Here is a 25,766-nt window from a genome sequence, read left to right on the forward strand (position 1 = left end):
AAAAAAAAAAAAAAAAAGAAAAGAAAAGCAAATAGGGCATAGCATTTCTGGCAGAATGATGTTTGTCCCCTGGGTTCCCTAGAGCTGGGTGGTCATTATCTTGGGGAAGAAAGAAATGAATATGTTAAATCTATGCCAAAGGCGGTAACATTTTCAACATTTTGCATAATTTAATACAATAAAGATACTTACAAGGAAGTAATAACTTGAAGTTAATTACTTTGTGATATAGTAGGAAAAAAACACTAAACCAGGGACTTGGGAGACCTTTGTAGTAATTTGCCATAAGCTGGCAGTGTTGCCATGGCAGGTATCTTTGTTGTTGTTGTTGTTGTTGAGACAGAGTCTGGCTCTGTCACCCAGGCTTGAGTGCAGTGATGCAGTCTTGGCTCACTGCAACCTTTGCCTCCTGGGTTCAAGAGATTCTCGTGCCTCAGCCTTCTGAAAAACTGGGACTATGGGTGCCTGCCACCATGCCCAGCTACTTTTTGTATTTTCAGTAGAGACGGGGGTTTCACCATAATGGCCAGGCTGGTCTTATGTCCTCAAGGGATCTGCCTGCCTTGACCTCCCAAAGTGCTGGGATTACAGGCATGAGCCATCACACCCGGCCCTTGGCAGATATCTTTATCTTCTTGAATCTTATTTTGTCATTTGTAAAATAAGAGAGCACTGCTAGCTGGATGAGGTCCTGGAGTGACAACCTCTTACATGTGAAACATTTTAGAGTCCCAGGATTCACTATTATCTTATATCCTCAGGGCTGAGAAAGAACAGACACCAGCTTTGTTTTCCAGGTGGTGCAGTCTTGTGACTGCTCAAAAAATACCCGTCTCAACCTTCTATCAAGAATCAGTGTGGGCCTCATGAAGGGTGTGGTTCCTTACAGCCTTGTGGTGCTTACCGTTACTGGTTTGGGATGTGGAATAGTATTGTTATGCTGCTGTGCCTCTCCACAGTGAAGAGTTTAAGTTTTTTGTTTTTGTTTTTGTTTGTTTTTGAAGGAGAATTGTCATTAAGTACAGAAACGCAACAGTATACATTAAACCCAGTTGAGTGGCAAGTCCTTTGACCTCGGCCTTTTGCCACTTGGCAATGCAAGCCACAGATTTATGACCCCAGACATTGCCTCCCCACTGATAGTGATCTCAGCATATTCATCATAGTAACTCATCCTGGTAGCTTCCACCAGCTTAGGCGAAGCTCCTTTGTCTTCCCAGTTAACCTGTGTGCAGGCAACACCGGTGCAGGTCCCCGTGTGGACTGGACGTCCCAGCCTGGCCATTCCTTTGATGATGTAGTAGGGAACGCCCCTCTCGTGATACAGGGCAGATGGAAAGACAGCCAGCTTGAAAGGATCCACGTTGTGCGCAGTCACCACCAGCTGAGCCGCCTTGTTCTCCCCCAAGGTAGCAACAGTGTTAACCCCTGCTCCAAGGACAGGTGGTCTCCATTGGGGGCCTCCCCTTTGACGGCAGCTTTCTTCTCAGCCCGGAACAGCAGCCATCGCTTCTTCTTTTGCTCTGCCTCTGGTCTGTACTTGTGGGCCAGCCTAGGCAGCTCAGTGTTACTTTGCTGCCCAAGGCCTGGACCAACTGGTTCCTCAACGAAGGTACTTTCAGCCATGTTTAGAGGACAGCTCTTTGTCACTGCAACTGGATGCAGCAGGGCCGCTTGACAAAGCTGGTGAGCATCTCTTGGGGCCAGAGGTCCTGCAAGTGCCAGCATTCTTGGGTCTTTCTTGGGGAATTCATCACCTTGGCCACCTGCTTCTTCACAACAACAGGGGCTAGGGCCACCTTCTCCAGCTGCCCAAGATGCCAAAACAGTCTTAACATTTGAAGGAGAAGAAAATGAAATTAAGGAAAGAAGCTTAGTGTGTAACTTTGGTCAGCCTTTGGCTGGCTCACTAATGCTTAGTACTAACCGTTGTTTTCAATCACTGTCATAATGTTTGGTTTTATTTACTGTGTCTCTCATGAAGGCTTCAGATTGATATGCTCTAAGATAGTCTCACTCATAAGATCTTACGGGTCCTTCCAAAGACCATCTGTTTGTTCATCATGGATTCTTTGGTGGTGCTTGTTGTCTGTTAAGGTGAAAGGGGGTGCCAGGTCCAGGCTCCTTGTTGAACTGGATCTATCGTATAACCCATTTACCCTGCTGTTGACAAGAAGAAGGAAGACAGGGCCCAGTCTGCCTCACATGATGAGCCATTAGCCCTGGATGACAGATACTTTTTCTATTGCTCAAGTGGGCGTCTGTTAGATCCCATGTGAGCACTTTGTTTTCCTGTCCATTGAGGGTCCCATAAAAGCTTTGGCATCCCACTACAAATAGGTGTGCACAGTGGTCACTCAGAAAGAATGGAGGTGGCCTATCAGCTCTCTCATTGGTTACAGTATGGGAAAAAGGAAAGGAAGTAATTTTGTTTTTTAACTTAAACCTGAGTACTGTGGTTGCAATAAACTACCAGGTAAAGAAACGACACATACAGTTAAGCTTTGACAACTGTCTACTTATCAGGCACTCATGGCTCTTATATATATGTATAAATGACATTTTATATGTTACTAATAATAGTTTAAGGTTCTAATATTCCTACCGCAACTCCACTGTAGCCGATGAGAGGAGTCAGGGAGACTAATTGGTCATGGTGCTAGTGAAGTACAGAGCTCTGAGTGGGTTTGCCTGTATAAATGGCAGAGAAGACGCTTGTGAAACGAAATGACCACATGGGTGCCTGGGTGTGAGGGACCTTGGCACAAGATGATCCTGAGGGTTGACAGTAGGGTGGCTGAGAAGAGTGTTGCTGTTAGCCCACGTAAGAGGCCCGTGGTGGAGCCAGGTGCACAGGTGTGTCTGGGCATGTTGATTTGGAGATGTGGACAGGTCATCCACCACGTGAGATCATGAACCCCCATACCCTAGGCAACTTGATGGGCTTCTTAACCAGCCCCTCACGGGTGACTTCCAGGAAACACATGGCTGGCTATGGGCCTACAGATGTGGATGTGGAGGTCCTTTACGTAGAGCAGATTGTTGGAGCTCTCTGAGATGGCAAAGAGGGAATCTGAAAACAGAAAAGAGACAGCCAAGTATAGAAAATTGCAAAACAGGAGGAAGAGGAGCCAATAATGGATCAATTAGGAAGCTTGACAGAGATTTAGAGAAATACTCCACCCAGGAAGACATAGAAGCAGCTGCCATATAGAGATTGAAAGGGATGAGGCCTGGACGGGAACCAATTCAAACATGTCATTTCTGAACAGTGAGGGAAAGAGAAAGAACAGTCTCTAATAAATGGTGTATAACAGCTGGTCATTTGGGGGAAAGTAGTTAGATCCTAGGCCATGTATAAAAATAAAATATAAATGTAAAAAATCAAGATGAACATATAGACAAATATTTTTATAACTTGGGGTAGAGAATGGTTTATAAGATAGGAAGCTGAAAGGGAAAAATAGATACTTGGGTACATATTAACACCTTCTTGCTCCTCAAGACACCACAAAGAAAGTTAAAAAAAAATAAAAAGGTGGTATACTGGGACAAAATATAAACAAAGCATGATAGAAAAAAGGTGACTACCCTTTAATGTAAGATAAATTTCTGTAATCAGAAAGGAGAAGTAACAGAATGAAAGAACAGGCATACTTTGTTCTCCAAGGACAAAATATAAAATGGCTCTGAAAATCTTTGCTAATTAAAAAAATACAATAAGGAAATGACAATGTTTGCCTATTAGACTAGTAAAAATTAAAATCTATTTTAACATCCATTGCTGATGAGACATGGACACTTAGGCAAACATTGTCACTGGGCGCTTAAGTTATTAAGTCTTTTTTGGACGATATTTGGTTCTAATTTATTGAATTTTTTGGTGCACATATACTTCAATCTAGTAGTCCATGTCCAAGAATGTATCCTACAGATTTATCTAAAAGGGATTTATTCCATCATTACCAATCACAGAACATAAAGAATAGCCTAAGTATCAGTGAGAAAATGGTTAAGTGTGTGTGCATCCGTAGAATGAAATATTAGGCAGCCATTTTTTAAAATGAGATAAATCTGAGTGTTTTACCCTGAAAAGAATTCCATGATAAATTGCTAAGTGAAGAGGAGGGAGAGTGAATCATAGCCCAATATCAGCCCAGTTCCATTTATCACTATGTAATAATAACCTATGTATATTTGAACATGTAAATAGGTGTGTCTCTATGTGCTCATGAAAATATTGGAAAGGATATATACCACTAGGGTAGAGGCAGGGATGGAGGGGCTACGAGAAAGACAAATGTTCATTGATTACCTTTGAAAGAGCATGATGGGGATAGGAATCAATGGGGTGGGAAAGTGGTAAGCTGTGAGTATGGGGTGCTCAGGATTAATCTATTAGAAAGATGGAAATGTAGCTTAAGAGGCAGACAGGGTGATACATAAGGTTTTGTTGGCTAGGATAAGAGAAATTTGAGTCTATTTGTATGCCAAAGAAAGGGAAAAAATACAAACAAAACAAAAGCTGTCACAGTAGTAGTCGAGGCAGTAAGGGATGGAATCAAGACAGAGCAATCCTCCTTTCTCTGGGGTTGCAGAGGCTGAATGAAGTTAGCAGAAGCGTTACCAAGAACTCCAAGCAGATGGACCCTATGAGGGATAGGCAAGGCCAGAGACAGAGTAGGGATGCAAATGGTGGTGTCAGAAATGAAGGAAAATGGAAAACACTGGAAACAGCTACTCTTGAATTAATTTAGGTGGGGAAAGATGGAAGACATTTAGGAAGGAAAAGACCTAAGACGTAAGTTCAGGGCCCAGCTGAGTTCAAGTATGCATTTGTAATGAAGCAAGTTGGCATTTTCTGAGTGTCCAGCAGCCCAGGGGAGGAGAAGGAATCCAATGGGTCAGAGTTGGAATTAAAGGGAGTTCCAAACTTAGTGACATTTAAAGAGCTGCCCAGGGCTCCCAAGCTGGGCAAGGAAAGCCCAAGGGAAGCTGACAGCCAGAGAGAATATAAAGAACTGAATGTCTTCATAAGAGTTGTTTTAAAAAATAAAAGCAGATACCTCAGGGGTAAGGAAATGACAGAAGTGGCAACAGGGCAAGTTGGAACCACAGTGGGGGTTGTCCTAGTTCCTTGCAGAAGTTCATAACCAAGGTGATGGGTGAGTGTTGTGCTTTTGGTTTGTCTCAGTAGACTCTTGAATCCCATGAGGGCAAGGATCACACAGCCCACCTTCTTTACATCTCCAGGGCAGAGTACGGTCCCTGGCACATAATAGACACACAGCAAACACTGGAGGGAACCAAGGGCTAGGGTAGGGTGGAAACTAACGTCTTGAGTTGAGGCATTCGGGTACATGTAATGTGAGGATGCTGGACAGGCTTTACTGTTAAAGTCACTGAGGGAAATCAGAGGAGACCTGAGGAAAGAAGTATAGAGACTTGCATTAAAATGATCAAAAATTATGAGAAAATATCTGGTTAAGTTGATATTAATTGGTAGGGAAAGAGGAAGTGACAAAGCAGATGGTCTGACCAGTGTTTTGAGCCCAGATCCACCTGCCATGGAATATGTAGGCTATGTGTTAAATCTGCACATTTTGGGGCTCTGCCCTAGACCTGTGGAATCCAAAACTCTGGGGATAAAGCCTGGGAAACTGTATTTTTAACAGTTTCTTCACAGATACGTAGGCCCAGTCAATAAGGCTCAAAAACCACTGGGGTAGACTCTGATGTGGAGCTTCTTGGCCAGGTGTGGGAAGCAAATGGAAGCAAGGAGTTTATTAGCTTCTTCTCCTGACCCAGCAAATTCAGGGCAATGAGAAAGGAGACACTCCCAAAGCCTCTTAAAGTTTTGAAAGAAGGGGCTTCTTTGTACCCATTAAAATACAAAGCTGGGGGGCGGGCAGGGAGTGGCTTCAGGGGGAAACCAGTTTTGGTTAAATCAAAGAAGTAGAAAGTACATGATGGAAAATGCCTAGGGTCTTTTGAAGGGCTGTTTCTAAAATGTCTGTATGGATTCCTTCCATAGTTATCAAAAGACTTAGAAATTATTTGCCCTTTTCTTGAAGAGGCAGGTTTAGGTTTACTATCAATTACCATTCCATAAATGGAAATGTCAGAAAATACTACTGTGTACATGCATGTGTCCACAGAGGAATTTGATAGTTATTCATGTGTATATTACATGTACAGGCATACCTTGTATAACTGAACTTCACAAATAATTGCCTTTTTTTTTTTTTTTTTTNTTCAGACATCACACCATTCATATATATATACAGACATACCTCAGTTCATTTCCCTTCACTTTGTTGTGCTCCACAGATACTGTGTTTTTTTACAAATTGAAGGTTTGTGGCAATCTTGAATCAAGCAAGTCTGTCAGTGCCATTTTTCCAACAATACATGCTTATTTGTGTCTCTGTGTCACATTTTGGTAACTCTCAAAATACTTCAAACCATTATTACTATATTTGTTATGGAGATCCCTCATCAGTGATCTTTGACGTGACTATTGTAATTGTTTTGTGGTGCCATGAACCACACCCATATAAGACTGTGAACTTAATTGATAAATGTTATATGTGTCCTGATCACTCTGCTGACCAATTCATGTCTCAGTCCCTCTCCTTGGGCCTCAATTAGGGCAGTGAACAACCCTCTAGTGGCTTCTAAACGTTCAGGTGAAAGGAGGACTCTCACATCTTACTTGAAGTCAAAGCCAGAAAGGGCTAAGCTCAGTGAAGAAGGAATGTGCACGAGGCTTGGCTAGCTTTTGGTCTGTCTCAGGACGAGTTAGTCAAGTTGTGAATGAAAAGGAAAAGAACTTGAAAAAATTGAAAATGCTACTTCAGTGAAGCCATGAATGATAAGAAAGCAAAACTGCCTTATATCTGATACGGTGATAGTTTGAGCGGTCTGGTTAGAAGGTCACACCAGCTACAACATTCGCCAAAGCCAAATCCATAGAAAGCCCTAACTCTTCAATTCTGTGAAGACCAAGAGAGGTGTGGAAGCTGCAGAAGAAAAGTGTGAAGCTAACAGAGGATGGCTCAGAAGGTTTCAGGAAAGAAGCCGTCTGCATAAAATAGAAGTGCAAGGTGCAGCAAGAAGTGCTGATGTAGAAGCTGCAGCAAGTTCTCAAGAAGATCTAGCTAAGGTCACTGTTGAAGGTGGCTACACTAAACAGATTTTCAATGTAGACAGCACAGCCTTCTATTTGAAGAGGATGCCATCTAGGACTTTCATAGTTAGAGAGAAGTCGGTGCCTGGCTTCAAAGCTTCAAAGACAGACTGACTTTCTTCTTAAGGGCTAAGCCAGTGCTCATTTACCATTCTGAAAATCCCAGGGCCCTTAAGAATTGTGGTAAATCTACTCTGTGCTCTAGAAATGGAACACAAAGCTGGATGACAGCACATCTATTCACGCCATGGTTTACTCAAGATTTTAGGCCCACTGTTGAGACCTACTTCTCAGAAAAAAGATTTTCTTTCAAAATATCACTGCTCATTGACAGCACATCTAGTCTCCCGAGAGCTCTGATGGAGCAATACAAGGAGGTGAATGTTGTTTTCATGCCTGCTAACACAATATCCGTTCTGCAGCCTGTGGATCAACCAGTAATTCTGGCTTTCAAGTCTTACTATTTGAGAAATAATACATTTTGTAAGGCTATAGTTACCATACATTCCTCTGATGACGGCCAAGTAAATTGAAAACCTTCTGGAAAGGATTCACCATTCTAGATACCGTGAAGAACATTCATGATTCATGAGAGGAGGTCAGAATATCCGCATTCACAAGAATTTGAAAGAAGTGATTGTAATGCTTCATGGATGACTCTGAAGGGTTCAAGACCTCAATGGAGGAAGTCACTGCATATGTGGTGGAAATAGCAAGAGAACAAGAATTAGAAGTGGAGCTTGCGTATGTGATTGAACTGCTGAAATCTCGTGATAAAACTTGAATGGATGAGGAGTTGTTTTTTAAGGATGAGCAAATAAAGTGGTTTCTTGAGATGGAATCTGCTCCTGATGAAGAGGCGGTGAACATCGTTAAAATGACAATAGAGGTTTTAGTATGTTCCATAAACTTAATTGATAAAACACTGGCAGGGTTTGAAGGGATTGACTCCAGTTTTGAAAGAAGCTCTGCTGTGGGTAAAATGCTGTCAGTGAATTAGTCAGGGTTCTCTTAGAGGGATGGAACTAATAGGAGAGAGAGATATATATGGAAATTTATTAAACATTAACTTACATGATCACAAGGTCACAGTAGGCTGTCTGCAAGCTGGGGAGCAAGGAGAGCCAATCCAATTCCCAAAACTAAAGAATTTGGAGTCTGATGTTCGAGGGCAGGAAGCATCCAGCACAACAGAAAGATGTAGGCTGGGAGGCTAGGCCTGTCTCTCCTTTTCACATTTTTCTGCCTACTTTATATACCTGGAAGCTAATTAGATTGTGCCCACCAGGTTAAGGGTGGATCCGCCTTCCCAGCCCGCTGACTCAAATGCTAATCTCTTTTGGCTGCACCCACACAGACACACCCAGGATTAATACTTTGTATCCCTCAGTCCAATCAAGTTGACACTCAGTATTAACCATCATAGACAGCATTCCATTGCTACAGAGAAATCCTTCATTGCTATTTCTTCAATCACAGAGGCAGTAAGAAAAAAAAAGAAAAAAGAGAAATCCTTCATGAAAGGAAAAGTCCATCAGTGTGGCATACTTCACTGTTGTCTTCATTTTAAGAAAATGCCACAGCCACTCCAGCCTTCAGCAGCCATCACCTTGATCGATCAGCAGCTATTCACACTAAGGCAAGGCCCTCCACAAGCAAAAAGATTATGAATTGCAGAAGTCTCAGATAACCATTAGCATTTTCTAGCCGTAAAGCCTTTTTTAAGGCATACACATTTTTTAGACAATGCTATTGCACACTTAATAGACTACCATATAGTGTAATCATAACTTTTATATGCATTAGGAATCCAAAAAATTTGTATGACTTGCTTTATTGTGGTTGTCTGGAACCAAAAATTCAGTGTATTTCCGAGGTATGCCTGTATGCTTATTTCAAGACTAAAGTAGCCTTCCTGTAAGGAGTTTTCTTCCCCACAGTAAAGTCATCTTTGCAGTGTCCTTTCATTTTGGACCAAATTCAACATATTGTTTTTAACATTAGAACCACATCAACTTAAAGCTTAGATATATTTCTGCAACCATGGGGATAATGGAAACTTCATGCTTTCAGTGGTATTCTCAAAGGATGATTTTGCCCTGGAGTCAGATAAGAGAGCTAATTGCAGGCTGGCTTGCAGGCACTGGAAATCTTACAGATGGTAGCAAGAAAAGTGATATGGGAGGAGGAAGTTGAAGTGTCATGAAGCATCAAGAGATAGAGCACTGTGGGAACAGATGGAGGGTCTGAGAGTCTGTTAGCTGGGATGAGGAGTGCAGCAGCCCAGCTGGCTGCGTGGCGATCAGGGTGCATGCGGAGGGGTCAGCCTGGGGAGAATTGAGCTGGACTGGGATTTGAAACTAGGGGAGAAGCTGGGATGGAGGGAAGAAGGTGAGTTTTTAAACAGATGATTTGTGAAGGTAGCATCACATTAGACGGTTTGCCCATTTGCTCATTGATGCTGTTGCCTCTGTGGGTATAATGCTCTGAATTCTAAGTCTTGAGTTTTAGCTCACTAATCCCAGCCAGTCCCTTGGAATTTGTTCCTCTTACTCCATGTTAATTTTACCTACCCAGCTGCTAACTGGCACTAAATAACTTTAAATAAAACTGTATCCCCTCTGATAATTTTGAACTCTGAAGAGTATTCTCCATGATTCCTCAGATGCCAAACTTAAGTGTATCTCAGTATTTCTCTGCAGAGTCCGAAACAAATGCTTTTTTATATTACTGTTGCTTGGCAGGTTTCAAAAAACTACCAGACTTGCAGGTGTTTATCATGGTCCCATAACTCCTATCTCTAAATCTGCATACCTGCCCACTCTCCCTCCGCTCCCCCACCCTGGTTATTTCCATGGACTTTGTGGCAGCTTTCTGCAGCAGAACTGCTGCCTTAAAAAGCTATGGATAAAATATGGCTCCAGGTCACATGAAGTGTAAAGGCTTATACCTATGACTAGAACACAAGGTCAACAAGATGATTCCAAACTGGGGTACTTTTTAGGAGTTGTTTGGGGTAAAAACATGTTTACCCAAAGAGAAAGCTATTCACAGCTTTCCTTTCAGGAGAAAAAAGCATTATCAGCGTTTTGTGGCTTATAATTTATTCTATGACTTGTCAGTTGACTAGCTTTTAATGTTCCTCTCCTTATGCCTTTTTTCAAATCCTTTATCCAAAAGGCTATGAAGATGTTGACTTTGAACTTGCCTGAGGTAGCCCAGATTCAGGAAGACTTCAGGAACCTTAGTTATCAATAGTGGAGAGAAGGGTCGTTGTTTACTGGGAATAATAGGATTTCCATGTTTTCCCTCATCAGCTTTCTGAGCTAGTAAGTTTTGTTGCTGCTAACATTTAGTTAGTAGTTCAGCATAGGAAAATGATGTGTTGAGCATCTTAACATTCTGAGAGGAAGTTGAATATAAAATTTGTTTTCTGGAGTATAAGTCTTGCTAGATTAAGTTGCTTGGCAGGATGGCAAATCTGCCTCTGTCAGTGCTGAGAGGGGTGAGAAGGAGCAGAGAGTGGAAAGCCTGTTCTCTGTGTGCCTCGGGAAGGCCCGGAGAGGTGGGCACGATGGCCACATGTGGGGATGCAGAATTGAGGCTGGGAGAGGATAAACGACATGCGAAGGGCACCAGCAAGTAGTGGTGGAATAACAATTAAATGCAGGTCTCCGTTTTCAGAGGCAGGCTCTTTAAACTGCTCTGCATTCTCTCCATAAAAACTGAAAGATGCTTCACCAAATAGCCCTTTAGAGGCAATAGGTTTTAATCGTGCCACTGTACATCATAAAGAGAGAATTTATTGTTTTTCCCATTTAAAAGCATGCAGTATTTACTAAGTAATGCTAAATCTTATATTCTGTCTTCTTATGTTCTAGATTTTCTACCCCAGCAAGGATGGTACAAAAATTCCAATGTTCATTGTGCATAAAAAAGACATAAAATTGGATGGTTCTCATCCTGCTTTCTTATATGGCTATGGTGGCTTCAACATATCCATCACACCCAACTACAGGTGAGCTCAGAACGCACTCACAGTGCCAGTGTTTGATCTTTTCCATAGAGTGGAAACAAACCAGTGCTCTACTAATCATCTTTCTGAAATACATTACTGCCCGGGTGTGGTGGTTCACACCTGTAATCCCAGCACTTTGGGAGGCTGAGGCGGGTGGATCACCTGAGGTCAGGGGTTCAAGACCAGCCTGGCCAATGTGGTAAAACCCCATATCTACTAAAAAAACAAAAAAAAAAAAAAAATTAGCTGGATGTGGTGGCGGGTGCCTGTAATCCCAGCTACTCAGGAGGCTGAGGCAGGAGAATCACTTGAACCCAGGAGGTGGAGGTTACAGTGAGCCGAGATCACCCCACTGCACTCTGGCCTGGGCAACAAGAGCAAAACTCTGTCTCGAATAAAATAAAATACAGTACTACAAAATTCTTTTTTTCCATAGATGGGCAGGATTCTGTGTTAACTATTGAAATTTTGACCAGTAATTGAAGGATCATTTACAAGCTAATCTTGGAAAAAAAAAAAAAAATTTCATTCAGGGTAATAGGTTGTTTGAGAACTAGGTGGGGAGGCTATGACTGCATGACTCCAGAAGATTAGCATGAGTCGAGGTCTTAAAGGAAGCTCCTTTCTTCAATGTTTGTCATTTGCTCCACTGCTTGGTACCTTCAGTATTCTCTTCAGAGGGAATGATTTCTTAGCTGATATTTTTCACCAGCAAAGTCTTAAAATAGACTGTCTTAACGTTCAGCCATAAATATGTTTTCTGTATACTCTGTTACATCATCTATTTCAGACTGTTCTATGCTGTTTCTATGATTATTTCCCAGATAACTACTTTCAGGGAGAAAATTCTACATTCATATGTTTGCTGCTGTTGGTATAAATATCTTCTTTGTTATTTGCAAACTTTATTTCAGTATCCCATTGTTAATATAAAGTGGAATTTGCTTTGCGCACTTGTAATAAAAACAAGGAGTTTCCTACCAGCAAGACTAGCTTTGAGCCATCTTCCAAATAGAACCCCTTATGAAATCTGATTCACAGATTCCTCCAGGATCTTTTCTGTTTGGGAAGAGATTCATAGACTGGTGACTACCAGGACATAAATTCAGAATAGATGTAACCATCTGTCCTGAAGTTGAATGCAAGAACACTGTTCCTTTGTTTTGAGCACTCAGTATCTGTAGAAGCTCTTTTAGGTTTAATGAAGTATGAAACACGATGCCTGCCCTCAAGTAATTTATAATGAAAATGTGGATCTCGAGTATCTGGCTAAGGAGTTTGCATTTACTTTTTTGTTAGCAAGGAGCTGATGGGAGGCTTTTGTGTAAAATCATGATATAGAACAGTATTTTCAAAAGATATGTGGCATCATCACATGAGTAAATGAAGGGAAACTAGTTAGAAAAGTGTCATAACGGTTGCTGTTCATTCATCCTGTATTGACAGCGCCATCTACCAGGCAGCATTCCAGACATGGGAACTTCCCATCTCTTTCCAAAGTTTCACAGACAATGAGATTTGTTACGGTTGTAATAACAAATATGTAATATTAACACATTGATATCTATGGGTTAATATTACATGCTGTATATATTCCCTGAGATGATTATTTCTAGGAATGCAAGCCTCCTTGCCCCTTGTAAAAATAATAAAAAAGCAAGACAATAAACGTTGGTTTATTGTATTAACCTAATCCTTATATGACTCAAAGTGTTAAAATACAGGCTTCAGTTTTAGCTCACAGGGATGCTCGGGTGTGGGGCAGTGAACATATGCTTTCTCAGTGAATAATGAGTCACCTTGAGCCCCATTTCCCTGGTCCCAGCAGGTGGGCTAGGATCAAGACAACACCGATTCCTGAGTGGATCTACTGTACCTAAAACAAGCACTTGTCTTTGTTCATTTGGGCAGCAAGCATTTATTAAGCCTGCCCTTTGGGGATTCAAGAGATAAGTCCCAGGGCCATTTTCATCCCAGCACCCAGTGCCTTTAATAGTAGTCTCAGGAGAGACCATCAGAGATGCAGGAAAATCTTGAAGAGAGGACCAGGTGATTGAACAACAGTTTGGCTAATAAGGTGTGGTTGGATGGTCTGATACATCTACCCTAAGTCTTCCGACCTCTCCTGTTCATCCTCGATATTTAGGAAATTAGCATTCAAGCCATCAAGAGCCTTCAGGTTGCAGAAGCCCGTGATTTCCCCAGTTTCTAAAAGAGTGACACAATTCTCAGAAATAATTCTCAAAGCAAAGTTAATTTTAACTAACAGCAATGTCACTCAGTACTTTTAGGGTCATCGTGGTAAAAGAAGGGGGAAATAAAATCCAGATTTTCCGAAGGACTTAACACTTTCCTAGAGGGTTTGTGCTGCAGTTGCTTCCGTTATCTCTAGAAAATATCCTCCAGCCCTGAGAACTCTATTCCTGATCTCCTTTACCTCTCGCACGCCTTGTGTTGGCTAGTTTAACTGAGAAGTTTCTGTAGAACTGGAAAACATGTTTAAAAATCCGTGTTTTAGAAAAAGCTTTTTTTATTTTCCAACTTAACAGTTTGGAGAAAGTTACTCAAAAAATGATAAACAGGACCATTATCAGGTGTTCCTGTGTGAGCCCAGCACCATTCATGCCTGGGCTGGCAGTGTTTTGTTTTTTCTCTGTTTATATTATGAATTGTGTAGTGAAATATTTATCAATTTAGAAAAATAAGACACACCAAATGCCCGTGAAAACATATTAGCTTTGCTCCAGCACGGTGGCTCATGCCTAGAATCCCAGCACTTCGGGAGGCCAAAGCAGGCAGATCACTTGAAGGCAGGAATTCAAGACCAGCCTGGCCAACTTGGCAAAACCCCGTCTCTACTAAAAATACAAAAATTAGCCAGGCGTGGTGGCGCACACCTGTAATCCCAGTTACTTGGGAGGCTGAGGCAGGAGGATCACCTGAACCCAGAAGGTGGAGGTTGCAGCGAGCTGTGATCATGTCACTGCGCACCAGCCTGGGTGGCAGAGCCAGACTCTGTCTCAAAAAAAAATTAGCTTTGCAATTAGGTATTAATTGGAAGTTACGTATTTTTCACTTAAGCAATATAAGGAATATCAAACTCCTATTTAGATGGTATTACTCAGTGTTCTTGGGCATATACTTTTTTGAGATGGAGAGGGGTAACATGGTCTTCACTAGGCAGTTCATGAAGGCTAACTGTTTTTACTGTTTCTCAGTGTTTCCAGGCTTATTTTTGTGAGGCACATGGGTGGTATCCTGGCAGTGGCCAACATCAGAGGTGGCGGCGAATATGGAGAGACGTGGCATAAAGGTGAGGTGTTCTGTCTACAGAAACACAAGTCTGACATAGTCAAAGCAAAGGTTGTGCTGATCCTTCCCGTTTGAACGAGCTGAGGGGGTTAGGAGCAGGAAAGCCTTTTGGCTAGACGAATGAAAACCAAGGATATTACCGAACACATTTAGGCACCACTCCCCCCTTAAAAACAACTCTTTTCACGTTTTATTTTCCTTTGTTATAATAAATAGATGAAGTACATATTTTTCAGAAGCATTTCCTTTTATTTGGGGGTTTAACAACTCATAGGTTGTGCTTTTAATTATCATTGTCAGAAGTGAATCTTGGAGAGCTTTTTGGTATTTATTCTGTCTCCTATTAGCCTTGTTTTTACAGTTTAGTATTAGTTGACTGTCTTGAAACAGAAGTCAAGGCGGGTCATTTTCTCTGAAGAAAAAGGAGCAGTATTCTCCTGCCGGTTTTCTCAGATCTTCCTGGCATTGCTGAGAAATCGCATCCTCCTAGCGTGGCTGCTGTGACTCTATCGTGCATTAGTTTTAGACACAAAAACGCAGTCATTTTTTTTTTTTTTTTTTTCTGGTTTTATTCCATCTCCATTCTCTGGCCTCCTGAAGCATATCATCAATACAAAATTCTAGCTAATTCACTAATACCCAACTTTATACACCAGATGGTCACAGTTTTTTTGAATGATCATCTGCATCTTTTCCATTTCTTTCTATGTGGAGCACCCCATCACCCAGGCTTTTGTGTATCTGAAATTGAATTCATAGACTAACCAAGATCGGGGTCCACGCATAGGGCTATGATGCATGACCTAAATACAACTTAAACAGGAAATCAGGTGAATCAAGGGGTTCAGAATTAGCACACACATTTGGGATGTAAATCAAACATATAGTATACAGAAATTTTATTCTCTTATCACTTATCTTAGTATTGGTTTCACACTATGATTTTAGTGTAAACTATAATATCAACTCAAAATTATGCAATGAATTCTATGCGGTTTCAAAGACAGTCACAGTCAGTAGTTTCTGGGGATGATACCTGGCAACGGTGGACCAGATGGCTGGCCACGAGCACTCACTGTCACTAAGATGCCCTTGAGGAGGCTGGTGTCAGCCCCTGGGGTGCATGCTGGATCCCCAGGGGTCAGACCTAGATAGGCCTGACCATTCAAAGCAGTCTGAAAAAGTTCTTCACGTGCCTTGGTTGTGTGTCTCTGGGGCAGGGGGGATGTGGGAAAGCACCTCCACCAGCTCTGTGCTTCCCACAGTCTTGTCATCAGCCATTGTTTATAGTAAGGTCTGCCAGGACACTGGGGTTGGTCAGCAGCATCAGGTAGAGTCTCCTCAGCATCAGAGACCACCCTTCAGATCTGTACCTCTCTTCTGTTTCCTATGCCATCCCAAACCTGAGGCTTGAGGCCCTGAGTTTTTTGGGTTTTTTTTCCATCAAATGAAATCAGCAAACATAAGGGTAAACCTGTAAAAAGAACTTTACCTGTTAGGTACCATATGCAGGAAAGGCCTAGGTCTGACCTCTGGGCATCCAGCATGCACCCCAGGGGCTGACACCAGCTTCCTCAAGGGCACCTTAGTGAGTGCTTGTGGCTAGCCATGTGGTCCACTGTTGCCAGGTATCAACCCCAGAAACTATCAACTGTGACTGTCTTTGAAACTGCATAGAATTCATTGCATAATTTTGAGTTAATATTAGAGTTTACACATCACACTGTGAAACTGATATTAAAAGATCGTGATAAGAAGATAAATTTTCTGCATGCTGTGTTTGATTTACATCCCAAGTGTGTGTACTCATCACCTGATTTCCTATTTAAGTTGTATGTAGTTGATTCCCCATACCCCCTACACATGGACCCCTGATTCTGGGACTCTCTCCTGAAAGAATTGGATTCGTCTCCAGAAAATCCCTCTGATCATGAGGTGCCCACCATGCTCTGATAAGGAAGAGGACCCTAGCTCCTGGTCTGTTCTCTCATTCTTTTAATTACAACCAAGTTATTTTCCAGTCTTGGGATTAGGGAGGTTCGAGTTTGACCAAGGCTAAGTAGACTATGTTTAGACTGATTGATAAACTTCTTCAAAATTTAGGCCATGATGCAAGGACAAGAAATAGACCTTTTCCAGTTACAGCCTAGGATACAAAACATTGGTGAATCTGAATTCCATTCTGTTAATTGACTTTAAAATTTAATGCTTTTTAAAATTTAGTCATATCCCCAAAATACTGTTATTCCTAGAAACTAAGTAATCCTAGCTGTTCTAAATTAACTGGTAATTTCTTAACATTTGTTTTGATATGAAAAACATTTCAGTAGCACTCCTTTAATTAAATTTCAGCCGAAGTGGTTAATCTCAAATATCTAATTAGATCTGTGTCTGTTCTTTGTTCATTTCAAAGGCAGTTATTTCAGACATCTGTTCCTTTGAGCACATGTGTTTGACTTTTGGCCTTTACTTATAGATATTTCACAGCCCTGTAAATGTTTCTCCAAGTAATTTGTTTGGTTTAATATGCTGGAATGATTTGCAGATGATAAAGCCCAGATTCTCTGGGGAAATGTTTAAGGTCTTTTAATCTGGAATTGAGAAACCATTATGTGGTGGTCTGCTGCGGCACTACCTCACCACCCAATTCCTGCTGATTCTTTAAATTAATAACCTTGGGCAAGACTGGGGAATTTCTTTCTCCCCATCCCCGACCATGTCCGACTCCTGCAGAGGTGGGGTGGGAAGTGTGCCTCTGCAGAGCACTTCCACCTCCATCTTCGCAGGGAGGGGAGGCACAAGCACCCCCACAGCCAGCTCTGGCGTGGGTGCTGGGTGGAACCCACAGGGCTGAGCACTGCTGCAGGTCTCGCTTTATATTTTTAAGTTCAGCGTCCCAGAATACAGGTTCCTTGTGAGGACATGCTTCTATCCTTTCATCATCATGCTTCTCTCATAACCAGCCATCTGTTCCCTTTGGGGCATTTCCTGTTTAAGTTCTAGAGGCTTTTAGAAAAATACAGATCCACCATATGGATTAGCATTGTGGTATTGATGATCTGTTTCCACAGTGCATAACAGAACTTAAATTGAGGCATTTTTTTAATGCAGTGTTAACCCATTGTTTTTAAGTTAATCAGTAGTTGAAACTGTGCCCTATCATCACTGGGATTCCCTTTAAATTTATTTTTATGTTTGGTTTTGTTAATTAACTATCTATCTTCCACTTTGGCACATTGTAGGTGGTATCTTGGCCAACAAACAAAACTGCTTTGATGACTTTCAGTGTGCTGCTGAGTATCTGATCAAGGAAGGTTACACATCTCCCAAGAGGCTGACTATTAATGGGGGTTCAAATGGAGGCCTCTTAGTGGGTAAGTAGTGGATTTTATTCATTGTACTTACTGGTTAGCCCTCTTGGGGTTTTCAGATACACCATCTGTAGGCAGCTCTTGATTCACTTTGTGGATAGGACCACAAAGTGGTATAAGGAGAGCAAAACCTGTTTCTACTATTTGTATTTGGGCATCTGATAAATGACATACAAAGAGACCCTATTATGCATTGGGCAGGTCCTGAGATCTTGGACAAGTCCCTTAATCCCCCTCATCACTGTGAAAGCAACTGGGGATGGGAGCGGGGGATACAGGGTTTCCAGAAGTCGTCAAGCTTTTCAGGATTCACTTTGGGGAGTAAAGCTGTATTACTGATGAGAATTCCCACCCCTCTGACAGATATCAGAGCGAGTAGGGAGCTTTGGGGCTCTTGGGCAGGTGATTTCTGATGGCTTCCTCCTGTGCTCTGAGGATAAATAATGCAACCAGGGTTCTGGAAGCATGTAAGTATTGCCTTGCTTTGTTTATGTAGATGTTTAATGATAGACTGCCTCCCTTTTCTACCTTGGGTTTTTAGCTACTTGTGCAAATCAGCGACCTGACCTCTTTGGTTGTGTTATTGCCCAAGTTGGAGTAATGGACATGCTGAAGTTTCATAAATATACCATTGGCCATGCTTGGACCACTGATTATGGGTGCTCGGACAGCAAACAACACTTTGAATGGCTTGTCAAGTAAGGCTCTTTTGACATATATATGTTGTTAGTGATCTGATTGAAACTCAACAGTCACACAGCAGGATTAGTGCTTGAGCTTTGTCATCTTCAGTGTCTTGCATATAATTTACCGAGAAGTAGGAGAAGAGATGGGAATACCTACTTGTCTTTCTTGTTTTAATCTAGTCTTTAACAGAAGCAGCAAACTACAAAAATATGGTAGGCAGAATTCTAAAGATGGCATCCCAAACACTTATCTAGGTACTACTTGCTGTGAGGGGGGCAGGATATTAATCTGCTGCTGTTTGGATTATCTAGGGGGTGACAAATCACATAAACCCTTAAAGGCTGAGCACATTCTCTGGCTGGAGCCAGGGATGCAGCAGAAAGGGAGGTCAGAGAAATTGAAAGCATGTAAAGGATTCAACCTGCCATTGCTGGCTTTGACTATGGAGGAAGGGGTCCTCTAGACCTGAGAGCAACCCCCAAACAACAGCCATCCAAGAAACAGGACCTAAGTCCCACAGCTGTACAAAACTGAATTCTGCCAACATCCTGAGCCTGCAAGTAGTTTTTTTTTCAGAGTTTCCCCTTAAGAGTCCAATCAGCCAACACCTTCATTTTGACCTTGGGAGACACAGAGCAGACAACCCAGCTGAGCCAACCCAGACTGCTGACATACAGAACTGTGAGATAAGAAGTCTGTGGTGTTTCAAGCTGCTAAAGTTGTGGTAATTTGTTACTGTAGCAATCAAAAGGTATTATTATGCTTTATATCAATGTATGGGATTTTTTTTTTTTTTGAGACAGAGTCTCACTCTGTCGCTAGACGTCAGACGGAGTGCAGTGGCACAATCTCAGCTCACTGCAGCCTCCGCCTCCTGGGTTCTAACAGTTCTCCTGCCTCAGCCTCCCGAGTAGCTGGGACTACAGGCGCACACCACCACGCCCAGCTAATGTTTGTATTTTTTTGTAGAGACAGGGTTTCACCATGTTGGCCAGGATGGTCTTGATCTCTTGACCTCGTGATCCGCCCACCTCAGCCTCCCAAAGTGCTGTGATTACAGGCTTGAGTTACCACACCTGGCTGGGATTTTCTTTTCTAAATTAAGCAAAGAATATATGCTCCTAAAGTAGCAGATCAAAATAAAAAGTAAGGGAAGGGGGGTCGAGTATGGTGGCCCACACCTGCAGTCCCAGCACTTTGGGAGACGGAGGCAGGCAGATCACCAGCTGAGGAGTTCAAGACCAGCCCTTCATGGGCAACATGGTGAAACCCTGTCTCTACAAAATATTAGCTGGGCATGGTGGCGCTGCCTGTAGTCCCAGCTACTTGGGAGGCCGAGGTGGAACAATGGCTTGAGACTGGGAGGCAGAGGTTGCAGTGAGCCAAGATACACTACTACACTCCAGCCTGAGCAGCAGAGCAAGACCCTGTCTCAAAAAAAAAAAAAAAAAAGGAATATATTCAAGTACAGTTAAACTTATTTTATGCTCAGTATAGCTACATATATTTGAAACTGCAAGTTGCATTATTGAAATCTTATACAATGTCCCTTGTATCCTGAAACCACTATGGTGATTGATAACAATGAGTAAACAGACATTAAAACTTCTTTTTGGCCTTTCATTCTCCATTATGTAAGAGTTTTTAAATTTTATTTTTAATCAGCAGTGTTTAGGAGTGGCTCTCAGACTGGCACAAGAAGCTTGTTCCACCTGTTGTTAGTAAACCACAAATTTTGACCAAAATAACTAAAGTTTTTTTTTTTTTTTTTTGAGACAAGATCTCTCTGCTGCCCGGGCTGGAGGGCAGTGTCACAGTTTGGCTCACTGCAACGTCTGCCTCCTGGGTTCAGACAGTTCTCATGCTTCAGCCCCCAGTAGCTGGGACGACAAGTGCGCTCCACCATGCATGGCCTGGTTTCTAAAGTTTGTTCTTTCATTTTGTTTGCTTTTTACGGCTAGCCTCTCCAGTTTGAAATACACTTAAAATGGCTGAATTGTTTTAACTGGGTACTTTAAACTACTAAATGCTGTTCTCTCGGGGGAAACAAAGTTTACTGTGAAAGTTAGTACTTTTCAGTGCACACAGGCCTCATCGACAAATATTGGTAAAAGTTGGAGAAAATTGGCACCTAGGGAAACAAGTCCTATTTAAACTCATTTGAAAATACCGAGTTAATTGAATATTGAAGGCAAAAGAATATTAGAGACACCTAATACTTTCAAAATTAATTTAAAAACAAAAAAAGTTCTAAATATTTTTCTCTGTGATATTCCCGCTTCAATTTTCAAATCTTGTTCTCCCAGGGCTGCATTGCCTTTCCCCTGTAGCTGGTAAAATGAGTGTGGAACTCAGCCCACACTAGCTAGGAAGGCCCTACAGGGAGCTCCACCAGCCCAGCACCTCCCGCCCCCTGGGGTATGCCTCACGGAGCGCCAAAATTATTAAAACGTGTTTCCCCAAAAAGAGGTAGAGTTCCAAGTTTGAATGACTAGGAGATAAATAAAGCCTAATGTATTTATTTTCTCCAGATAATGTATAAATGTTCCATGTGAATCTCCAAGGGGGAGACTATTGTTAACAGGCAGGGTTTTCCAAACTTGTTTCTCCTTAGAACTAACCGCTAGTTGGAAGAATGGGGTTGGTCATAAAACACTCTGAAATGAGATCAAAAAACGGATCTCCAACTTACCTGTTGGGAAACTGAAGCCCAGAAACTGAGAATGTTTTGGCCTCAAGTTGGTTAATTGAGCAGAATTTTTACTGTTTTCACTATTTACCCTTCAAAATAAAACTCAACAGTTGATTTTATTCGTTAATATTAAATACTTTGAAGAACATGGCACCCGTATTAGGAAAATGTAAAGAAAAAATATCCAGAGATTCCTCTCACTTCGCTATTATCAGTCACTGTTAAAATCAACATTACTTTTATACTTAGCACCCTTTTTGTTAACTTACCCAGGAAACTTGCCTTGTCCTTCAGAAGGTGCCCCCTCCACTGCTCGAAGGCTGCTGCTTTCTGCTGGACTGAGAGCCAGCAGCCTGTCCAGCTTCCTCAGTTCACAGACAAGAAGCGAGGCCCAGAGAGGACCTGTGCTTTTCCTAAGACTGCAGAACTGAGCCTGGAATAAAGGGGCAGCAAGCTATCATATACTGTGGATTTCAAGTTTCTCAACAAAAGAAAGGCTTAGACTTATAACCACACCCAGCAGTTTAAAAAGACAATTATTACTCCACTACGTAGCAGTAAAAGTCTAGAGATCATGAAACTATTCATCTTAAGGGACAGTAAGCGTGCCTGTGATTTGGGCTGTTTCCACAGTGCTGTGACCTTCCTTCTGACAGTCTTTCAAAGTTGGAGCCACATAAATGACACAGCTCTGCAGTGCAGAAGCCCTTGCTGGTCACGGCCTAAATGGTCATGCACACACAGTCTGTGGTAGTCACTCATATACTAGTTAAGTTAGCCTAGTAAACTACATAGGTCCCTGTGCCATACCAGTTCTCCTGGATTGTCCTGCAAAAACCTCTGTGTTGTTCTCCAGCCTCACGAAGGTGTCTTTGCCTTCCAGATACTCTCCATTGCATAACGTGAAGTTACCAGAAGCAGATGACATCCAGTACCCGTCCATGCTGCTCCTCACTGCCGACCATGATGACCGAGTGGTCCCGCTTCACTCCCTGAAGTTCATCGCCACCCTTCAGTACATCGTGGGCCGCAGCAGGAAGCAAAGCAACCCCCTGCTTATCCACGTGGATACCAAGGCGGGCCACGGAGCAGGGAAGCCCACAGCCAAAGTGATAGAGGAAGTCTCAGACATGTTTGCTTTCATAGCACGGTGCCTGAACATCGAATGGATTCCATAAACAGTTTCCCGCTCCCTCCTGACAGCGACAGAAAACCTCAAGGGCTTTCCCACTGTTCAAACCAGGAAACCACTGGGCATAATGCTTCCCCACGGAAACATTGTTCCTGCACTCACAAACTACAGTTGAACAGAACTGCTGTGGGAATTTTATCTTTTTTAGGTTTCTCCTTTTTAGCAAGCCCTTGATGTTTCTTTTTCCACTTTGTCTAGGCACATGTGGTTTTTTTTTTTGACAACGAAAAAGACAAAAGACAACAAAATGACAACAAAAGATTTAGAATATTACACAAAATTAGTGGCAGATGTTGAGAGAATTTACTCCAATTTTTTAAAAAAGTTATACTGTGAATAAAATGCTATCAAAGAGTATTGCCTACTACAGAGAAACCTTCCATGAAAAAAAGAGTCCGTTGATGCAGCAAGCTTCACTGTTGTGTTATTTTAAGAAATCTCCACAGCCACCCCAGCCTTCAGAAACATCACCCTGATCAGTCAGCAAGACCCTCCACCAACAAAAAATTACAACTCACTGAGAGCTCAGATGATCGTTAGCATTTTGTATCAGAAATGTATTTTTAAATTAAGGTATGCACATTGTTTTTCTAGACATAATGCTATTGCACAGTTAACACACTACAGCATAGTGTAACTTTGTATGCACTGAGAAACTACAAAATTTGTATGGCTCATTTTATAGTGATATTCACTTTACTGCAGTGCTCTAGAACCAAATCCATGATATCTGAGGTATGCCTGTACATATTGTTGATTTTAGTGTAGCATCCTTCCTGCATCTCAGTACAAGTAAAAGGGAGATCAAAAAGCTAGCATTTCGTGAGCACCTGCTATGCAGTAGGCACCAGTTGAGCACATTTATGCATTATGTTATTGTCCACATTGATACACGACAAAGTGAGCAATCTGCTCATAATTGCTGAACTAACAAGTGAGGGGCCAGGACATAAACTCAGGCCATCTCTCCCACCTCCACAGTACTGCTGCTCAGGGCACTGTCAACATGGGCTGGCACATGAGTAAAAATGATTTCCATTTGTGGACTTCTCTCTGCTGCTGCTGTTCAAACAGAAGGGAGACCCAAGAGCCACAGCTCATACCTGATTACTCAGACATGGACTCCGGGGCTCGTGTATTACCCGGGCTCTATATTCTTTCTTTCCTGTTCCTGGAGCTTTGATCATTGCACTTGCTCTTTCGTATGGCCTTTACCCAGAGAAACCTCAATGGAAGTGGGGGGCACTCTGCTGTAGACTCTACTCTTTGCCGGAAGCTCTGGAGAAATGTACTTTGAAGTTATTTGCTTAACCTAGTTTCATAAAGCAACATTCTGACTTCATAGAAACTTAAAGTTTTCGGTTTTGAAGGGATTTGAGAGATCATTTGTGCAGCTCTTTTCTTCCTATTTCTCATTACAGATAAAAGTGACTCTGTGAAGGGCTGGGCACAGTGGTTCATGCCTGTCATCTCAGCTCTTTGGGAGGCCAAGTTGGGCAGATCACTTGAGATCAAGAGTTTGAGACCGGCCTGGCCAATATGGTGAAGCCCTGTATCTACCAAGAAATACAAAAATTAGCCAGGAGTGGTAATGCCTGCCTGTAATCTCAGATACTAAGGAGGCTGAGATAGGAGAATTGCTTAAACCCAGGAGGCAGAGGCTGCANTTTTAAAGGCATGTTTGGATAAATAGCTAAATGGCAACAGACACATTGTGAATATTAGATTGCTGAATTAAGGATCATAGTCGGGCATCCTTCAATATAACACCTCAGTGAAATTTGCTTCTATATCCATAACCCGTATATCTTTAAATAAATGTGAGAAATGTTCTCATGGAGAAGACGTCTTTGCAACAATAATAAATGTTATTTAAGAATGAGAGACTTTACTTCCAGTTTCTTCATGTTGGGGGCAACTCTAGAAGTGTTTTCTATGAGAATAAAGCATTTCCCCTTTCTGCAACAAGTTACTTTCCAAGCAGTTAAGTCATAGAATATTAGCTTTGAAAGTAAGTTGAGTTCATCCATTCCATCTCTGTTGTTAGAGGTGATGCAGCTGTCCGTCAGAGGTGGCTCACTGTTACAAACACTAACCACTTAGTCTTCGGGTTTGGATGCCTCCTTTCAAAAATCGGTGGACTGGAAAAATTCAGATTCTTCACCTATTTGTCTGTTATTGATTTGTTTACAAAATATTCCTAGAAATCAGAGTTCCTTGGAGCTAAGGATCCTTGGTTCAAAGAGATCACATGAGTAATTATCCAAACAGATACATATATCCAATCTTACCTTAACCATCAGAAATTTCAGCATTTCCCAAGCTGTTTCTCCCCCACAGATCACTCCTAGAAACAAATAGTCATACTTAACTGGGGGAAAAAAAAAGGTTTGGTTTGCCCACACCCCACCCCACCCCCAAGATTTTTAAGATATACTAATCCTCAAACTTTGATCCACACAATTTTTTTCAAGGCATATATTTTAACATCTCATGAAACAGTGTTCCTTTGGGTATTAGTTTGGGAAATGCTGATCTAACTTAAAACAGTTTTTCTTTTTCCTTTGTCTTGCTTTATCACATAAGATGAAAATAGTTATTTTATACAACATCTTAACCTTATATAAAATGGCTTAAAACAGTACTTCATTATTCCAATAATTTGTATTTTTCCAAATAAGTCCTATCTTCCAAGTTGTATATGTATGTGCTTTTAAGAGCTCTCTCTCCCTCTCTCTCTACTTACCAAGTTGTCAAAAATTAGAAATACTATTTTCTATCAAGCATATCACTGCATGCCAAGCATACCAAAAGACAGCTACGTGGCTTGGTTTCTCTCTTCTGGAATCATGCTTTCCATTACTATTTAAGTACAGGTATTGATCGACTTACCACCTATGCAACGTATGACCATTTGACTTTACGACCACAATTGCTAGCCACCACTGCTCTGCGTCTGGCAGCGCAAACGTTGCCCAGCTGGGCGTACGACAGTGCGGACCAGCTTCCAGCAGCACTACCATCTCTACATGCACCATTTCAATTGTACATATGGCCTACTCAACTTACAACCAAATCGTGCTAGGACCGGTCCGCGGTCCCGACCATGGTCGTAAGTCGAGCACTAGCTGTACTGTATATAATACAGCTGTCCTTAAACATACGATCATCATAACCCCTCTGGAAACAAAGTGTGCCAGTAGCTGGTGTTGCATGCCCAGACTCTCCTTATCACCATCTACTCAGAGATGCTGATAGCTAGCTTTGGTATAACTGCTGACCAACATGACAGGAAAAAAAATAAA

General features: G+C 41.9%; 1 protein-coding gene across 2 annotated transcripts in view; it reads left to right on the forward strand.

Annotated features, from left to right (window-relative positions):
* LOC108314744 (prolyl endopeptidase) overlaps nt 1-22,674 on the forward strand; it is a 126,598-nt gene extending 103,924 nt beyond the window's left edge. For both annotated transcript variants that reach the window (XM_017543770.2, XM_037743963.1), the window contains 5 exons: nt 11,071-11,207; nt 14,426-14,520; nt 17,762-17,893; nt 18,432-18,588; nt 22,153-22,674. In XM_017543770.2, the coding sequence (XP_017399259.1) occupies nt 11,071-11,207; nt 14,426-14,520; nt 17,762-17,893; nt 18,432-18,588; nt 22,153-22,447 (816 nt within the window). In that variant the 3' untranslated portion in view covers nt 22,448-22,674. The remainder of the gene's footprint in view (nt 1-11,070; nt 11,208-14,425; nt 14,521-17,761; nt 17,894-18,431; nt 18,589-22,152) is intronic.
* The last annotated feature ends 3,092 nt before the right edge of the window (nt 22,675-25,766 follow it).

This window comes from Cebus imitator, unplaced genomic scaffold (assembly GCF_001604975.1).
Source record: "Cebus imitator isolate Cc_AM_T3 unplaced genomic scaffold, Cebus_imitator-1.0 Scaffold160, whole genome shotgun sequence".
Lineage (NCBI taxonomy): Eukaryota > Metazoa > Chordata > Mammalia > Primates > Cebidae > Cebus > Cebus imitator.